General features: G+C 41.6%; 1 protein-coding gene across 1 annotated transcript; it reads right to left on the reverse strand.

Moving 5' to 3' along the window:
* Positions 1-17: 17 nt before the first annotated feature.
* LOC146655837 (zinc transporter ZIP9) lies at positions 18-4,521 on the reverse strand. The gene is made up of 7 exons (XM_085428506.1): positions 4,174-4,521; positions 3,894-3,999; positions 3,522-3,680; positions 3,358-3,426; positions 2,943-3,028; positions 2,725-2,859; positions 18-2,610 (listed from the first exon to the last, which is right to left on the reverse strand). The coding sequence occupies exons 1-7, from the start codon at positions 4,267-4,269 to the stop codon at positions 2,350-2,352; spliced, it is 912 nt and encodes a 303-aa protein (XP_085284632.1). The 5' UTR covers positions 4,270-4,521; the 3' UTR covers positions 18-2,349.
* Positions 4,522-7,165: the final 2,644 nt, after the last annotated feature.

Raw genomic sequence — 7,165 nt, forward strand, 5'->3', positions numbered from 1 at the left:
TCCTCAACCATTTGTGTTCAGTACTTCACAGCAGTGTATTCATTTATATTTGACCCCTGGCTAGTTCTTAAGCCTGAGATGAGATTGATTGTGTAGCAACACATTATATGCAACCCACATTCAACTAGTGACAACAAATATAACCATCCGGCACTTAAAGATTGATGGCTAGAGCGTTTAGCTGTTAGTAGACTGCAAATAAGAGGGGAGGGGATAGTCTGCAGAGGTTGGAAAGGAATCAAAGTGCAGTCCTACTGCAATGCTCTGAATGAGCTATGAGGACACGAGGCAAGAGTTAATGTTTGCTAGACCACGGTGTTGCCTGTTTTCCTGTTAGTCTGACTACTGTGTGTTATAAAATCTTTATACCACTTGAAGATTTTTATTACGTGCAAGATTCAAACAGAACAACGCTGTATCACTTTAATGCTAGGCCATAACAGATGTTTGATTTCACCATTAGCAGCGTGATCATGTGTGCCACATTTTTAATAATTACATGAACTGTAAACGGGAGCACTTCCTGTATTCAAATTGGGGTCACATGTAGGACAAATCATCAAAGAACTCCAAGGAACTCTCTTTTCAGACAATAGTAAAGAAATCTTTATTCTCATGGCATGGTGTTCAACTTAAAAAAAAAAAAAAAAAAAACTCCAGCAAATGAGCCCTGATCAGGGAGTTCATAAAAACACTGGATTTTATTCTAGTGGTGTTCCACCAATGGCAAGCTTCCACCGAGGGTCAGAGTGGAATTTTCCACCAGTAGGAGGAAACAGGAGTCATCAATATTTATCAGACAAACAAAAATTAAATAAGCAACACTAGACAGGATCAACCACAGACAGTGATTTAAGGCATTCTTGAAGACAAAGTTTTTTTTAAAGTAGTTAAAATCCAAGTCCTCGGTTGAATCAGGGTATTTGGTGGCCTGTCATTTATAAACCCAAAAACCTTCCTTTTGGCTAATACTCCTTTGTCATGTCTTCTGTGGTCACTTCCAAAGGTTTGTAGAGCAGATGGGTTACATTTATGCAAACCTAATTGGTCTCTAACCTGTGCATGTGTTTTCATATGGGTTCATACATGAACTGTGTTTAGAGCTTAATGAATAAAGGACAAATTTAAGTGTAAAATATCTTAACTTTGGTTTACAATACAAAAACTATGAAATTAAAATTCAATCTCAAGATATTTAGTGTAGCTGTTAAAAGGGGAATTCTGCTCCACACGTTAAACATAAGTAAACAAGCTTTAGGTCAGTCGATGCAGCAATGTACAGCGTTGTGTGACGAAAACAAAAAAGAATCAAGTATAAAGTAAATAAATAAGCCATTATAAAACCAGAAGACATTTCACGTGTTTCAATATTTCACATGTTGCACACACTAAAGGAGCTGAAAGAAGGAAAGTAAAGGTAAAAATTGCTCTAACTGGCAGTGAGTCAATAAAACATCTGTAACCTCCAGAATCTGCTTGATAGTTCTTGATACGTACCTCACCTGCTGCCAGGAACCCGTCTCCGTCTAACGTATCACCTAACATGAGAGTTGCTGGACCAGTTTACCGGTTGGTCTTCTCATTTGGCTGCAGTTATTATCACTTCACATTGAGAGGTTCAAACCTTTGCCCCTTTTCTGTGTTTGGATGTTCTCCGCGTGTCCCTGGTTTTGTCCCAGCCTTATTCCACACTGCACAAGCATGAATGCTCAGTCAGAGAGATGATTCTAAATTAGCGTTAGCTGCAGCTGTGAGTGCGAACAGTTGGCCCACGCCTCTGTGATAGCAGACAGACGGTAACCTGTCCAGGCTGCCTCTCACTCAACACGATCCCCACCATAAACCAACTCAGACAAACAACATTATAAAAAAAACTTTGTAGTTTGTATTATTGCACATTTATAATCTGAAAATCCGGCCATATTTTCAAACTCTTAGCCGTAAAATATAATAATATAAAGTGTACGCCCTAGAGACCTTATTTTCTAGGTGAGAGAGTATCGAATTATTTGGTTGTTCCTGTAAATCTATTCACCTTTCAGGATATTTAATACCTCAACATACCTTCAGCGGACCGTGGCAACAAATGAGAACTGTTTCTGCTTCCTCTGAATGGAAACTCAACTCAGCTATGAAACTATATTAGTTACCCGATTCTTTATCACCTCCCGGAAAGCTTTTTGACACCCAAACAATAGCCTGACACAAATCCAAGTTACACTGAAATAAGAGGACCAAGGTAGACTCTGTCAAAGCCTATTTTGTCCTCTGATCATTGTGGCATACAGTACAGGTGCTCAGAGTTTTCCTTTCACCCCCTTTTAAAATAAATTGCCCTCATGTTTTCTTTTAGTCATCGTGCAGTCCGAGGGCCAGCAACATCGGAAGCCCCACACCGATGATGAGGGTGAGGCTCTCCAGGAGCCCCAAGTGTCTCTGCTGGTGGGCTTCGGCTCCAGACTGCTGCTCGGAGTCCAAGGGCAGCTCATCAGTCCTGCTGCTGCTGATCTCAGGGAGAACATGCACCGTGGCCACATAGAGAAACGTCCCCGCTGAGAAGAGCATTCCCACTCCCGTTGCACTGAGCTGATTCTCAGATGAGCTTCCAGACTGCAGACACAGCACACATCAAGTTAAATAACTCAGACCCAGCAACCGTCTAGTCACTGGGATTTAATGCATCTCCTTTCAAGCAGACACGACAGTCAGATTGTGCTTTCTTACTGCATATAATATGAAGTAAGTGGCAATAGCAACTATAGGCGCTGCAGCTGAAAAGGCCAGTAAGTGTCCCTGAATGAACTTCTTCTCGAGGCCTCCGTGCATCAGAAAGGAGACCAAGCCAAAAGCGGCGGGCGCCTAAACAGGAGACGGGAAAGACGGTCAATGGCATCGTGCTCGTCACCCAGACATCTGTTCATTTCAATGAGCCGTTCTCTCACCTTGTGCAGAATCACAGCAAAAAACACTACAACTTGTACTGTCACTTGACCTGTAGCCACAGCAGCACCCAGAGCAAATCCATCAGCTAAAAGCAAACAAAGAGATTATTACTCTATGGTACAGCTACTTCTTTTATGTGGATTTGTATAGGTCTCCGGTCTTTAAGATCTGCATCATGGATGATTGTTGTTTGATTTGTGACTGCTGTCAAGCTTGGTTGTCCCCGTTTAAATAACTGTAAAGTTAGATCCTGCAGGCTGTGCTGCAGAATCACATGCTGAGTCACACGGGGGCATAAGGAACGTTTCCTTATAAACTTTCCACCCCTGTGACCTCGAAGCCAGTGAAACAGTGCGTCTCAAGCAAAAGCAAGAGAATAAATATGCAGAGGAGAGGTTTGGCTGTGTCACGTACCTGCAGCGTGAATAACCAGGCCCAACGTGGCTGTGAAGTGGACGCTGTTGGACAAACAAGTCGTCTGGTCTGAAATTAGACATCGCACACGCTGAGGTGGTTAACAAATCTGTGGAGGCAACACTCTGCAATGTAAAGCTGGCGTGAGAGTTCTGATAACTTGCCGCGTGTGGAAAGGTAGCTTCCTATCTGATCGACGACAAACATGAAGGTGAACCCGAGCGTCAAAGCCACCCCAATGAGGAACCGAGGTGGGCCTCTCTCTGCCACGGTCCCATTTTCTTTACTGGAATTTAGACCGGATGACACATCAGAGGATGACGCTGGAGACGGAAGATGAAGAACAGAAAGAGCTTTTGATGAGCTTGTTTTTACAGAGAGCAGCTTTTTCATCTCCCACCTGCCTCATCAATCATCTGGAGGCTACAATCAAACACATGCAAATTTGGTGGGTTAGCACACCCACATAAACACAAAGCTTGCACAGCAACCATTCTGCTTCGTTGTCATGTGCATGTTTGAGCTTTCCTGCTCACCTTTCCACGAGTCTTCCAGCAAACCCACTCCCTCTGGGATGGTGATGGCCAGCGCTGTCCCACACAGCAGACCTGCCCCCAGGATGGAAACGAACTGCAGGCTTTTCTAGGGTTAAGACACGTGATTTCAGCAGATGACTGAGATTCCCCTCACAAGTTCTAGTTGTTCAGCAAGTTTCCAAAACAACAGCCTTGCACATTATGAAGGCACGACAAATAAGACAAGATGAAGTAGATCCAGACAGTCCGCTATAAACAAAGACTGTGGGAAATCACTTACCTCAGACAGTCTGAACAACAGTGGGATGAATCCGAGGAGAAAGGAGCCTACAAACATCGCCACAGATATAAATGTAATAATCAGCCCTCCGTCCATGGCGACGACTTCTTCCTAACACAAGTATTTACCCGGTTCGCCCCTTTGCTTTCATTTCAGCGTTAGCTCCTACTGAGATCCGGGACGGTGTGCGTTCTCATTGGGTCGCTGGAGTTTAATCTCTACCATCAGACAACACCAGAATGCTGTTCTGCCTTTCCACGTCGCACCGCCGTGGCCGCCCCCCTCGTTTGCTACACAGCTGCTTCCCAAGCAGCAGCACCAAGTGTCCGACAGCGAGAACTGCAACCTGAGTGGAAGCAAAACTCCATTCCTCTGTGCCCCAGTTAAACATAACCCAGGCCGGTTTTGACAGGGTGGGTTAAAAGGTATTTTCTGGAGAGGTTTTACGCGCCCATCCTACACTGTAGGACAACAAAGGCGTTAATTGCATCTTTTAGGGCTTCGATTGCGCAATTGTTCACCACCCGTTTTCAGTTTGGAGTAAAATCTCAATCTCAACAAAGTACTCCCAGACCACACTAAGTGGACACTATAAAGAGCACAGTGAGTGTGTTAAAGACGAATTCCTTCACAACGCGAGGCTCCTGATGGAAGAAGAGGGAGTGTAGGTCACTGGCAGGACAGGTTACATAAGAAGTCGATACACTCCTTTTTGCATACCACTAATATAGTTTAGTACGTAAGTAAAGTTTGTAAGTTTTATGTCAATTGCTATTAAAATAAAGCACTGTGCAACAATTAAAACACGCTATCAAAAGAGAGAGTAAAACACAAGAAAATGTATAGAGGGCCACAAGTGCCAAAATAAATTACATACAAATTAAAGAATTAAATTTCATTTATTCATTGAAATTGGAAATAATTCTTATAAATGAAATGAACAGATGTTTAATTATTTAAATATTTATTCATTTTCAATTTAAATTAATTCACTACACATTTAATTAATATGTTATTTTCTGTATTGGCCTGCCATACAGTTCAAAAGTGAGAAACAGATTGAGACAGAAAGGTGCTTTAGTTTGAGTGTTTCAGAAATGGCTGAATAACCATCTCTGGGGTTTACAGAAAATGGTCAGAAAACGAGAAGTGAGCAGCAGTTCTCTAAATGAAAATGTTTTGTTGATGTCTGAGCTCAAAAGGAGAATGACCAGGCTGCTTCGAGCTGACAGGAAAGCAGTAGCAGCTAAAATAACCACACGTTACAGCAAGCACAAGACCAAAGTGGGCGTCACTTCTGTCGGCTAAGAACAGGAAACTGAGGCTACAGTTTGCACAGGCTCACCAAAATTGGACAATAAAAGAAGGAAAAAAAAAAGTTGCCCGCTGGCGAGTCTTGATTTCTGCTGAAACATTTGGATGGTAGAGTTAGAATTTGGCATAAACAACGTGAATGCATGGACCCATCCCGTCTCATATCAAAGGCTCAGAGGTGGTGGTGGTGTATTTTTTTGGGCACACTCTGGTACCAACTAATCCATTTAAACAGCACTATCACGTCAACACGGACCAAAACCTTTGAGTAATGTTTCCAGCACCTTGCCGAATCTGTGCTACGAAGAATTAAAGCAATTCTGAAGGCAAAAGGGGGTCCAACCCAGTACCAGTGAGGTATAACTAATGAAGCTGCTGCTAATTGACCAAATAAACCTGCAACAGCAAAACCCCAATTGTATAGAACTGAACACAAATTCAGCTTTCATGTGCAACTGAATAAAATAAAATTATAATATCAGAAAGATATTACTTTAAATTCCTCTACCACTGGACGATTGAACAGAAACTCTTATCATCAACTAAGCTGATTAAACACATTTATTGTTGAATGAACTCAGGGGAAGTACAGAATATGTCTGTACAGACAGACCAATGGAAAGAATGATAAACGAGTAAGTCGAATGTTGAGATATGCCATTGTTACTCTCAATATCTAGAATGATCTAAACCTAAAAAAGGCAAAGCACAAACAGAACAAACAAAACATTGTGACTGTGCACTTTTTGAGATGCAGAGACAAACAAGCCCACAACCTCCGTTAGAGATCTGCTGTTTAAAAAAAAAATTACAACCCCATTATTTGCATTAAGTTTATACAGATCTTACAAAGATAGTACAAAAGAAAAATCCATCATTACAGAAATCACTGAAACCATGAGACTAACAAACGTAGATCTATAAGCAAATTAAATACAAGAGCACTGGGCTGGACAGCAGTAAGGTTGAATACAGTATAAAACATCTGGCTTAGTGAGAGAACCGTCCCATTAAAGTTGCTTAAATACAGAACCACTCGTATCCTACCTTTATCTCACCAAATACGATATATTTAACTACATCCAGTGCTTAGTGGAGACATGGAAATGTTAGTTGAACTGAGATTAGAGTTACTGGAAAAGATGTGTTACCTGTGCTGACACATTCAGACAGTTCAAGCCAGCTCAGAGGTATATTTAAAAAACAAACAAACAAAAAACCAAACGAAATCACCTAATCGTGATGCAAAGAGCACAGGAATCAGCGGTGTCATACAATTGTCTTGTTAGTACCATGATGATGAACCTATACGTGGTACAAATACACCAAGATGTGCCCTTCTCCATCAGTCATACAAGTGGAAGATCAGTTAGCGCACATTTATTTTGTCTATGGTTCCAAAAGCTGGTACAAAACGTGTTTTAATATGATCCCATATCATTAAGTCAACAGACAGCAGTTGTGCTTTGCCTTTTATCATAAATGTTCTTCATTTTTTAAATATTTCATAGGGTAGCTCGTAGTGTTGCAATGTTGTTAAAGTATTCTGATTAGAGTTGCTGCGTTTCTTGATCAAATGTGGTCTTTTAGAGCATGTCTATATGCTCACAGACACTTCTGGGTCAAACTCGATTCCTTCACAATCCCCTCTTTCCTATTAAAGACAAGTACGACACAA

Source organism: Rhamphochromis longiceps, linkage group LG13, assembly GCF_057381845.1.
Source record: "Rhamphochromis longiceps isolate RC_006_pf linkage group LG13, R_longiceps_female_GT1.1, whole genome shotgun sequence".
NCBI lineage: Eukaryota > Metazoa > Chordata > Actinopteri > Cichliformes > Cichlidae > Rhamphochromis > Rhamphochromis longiceps.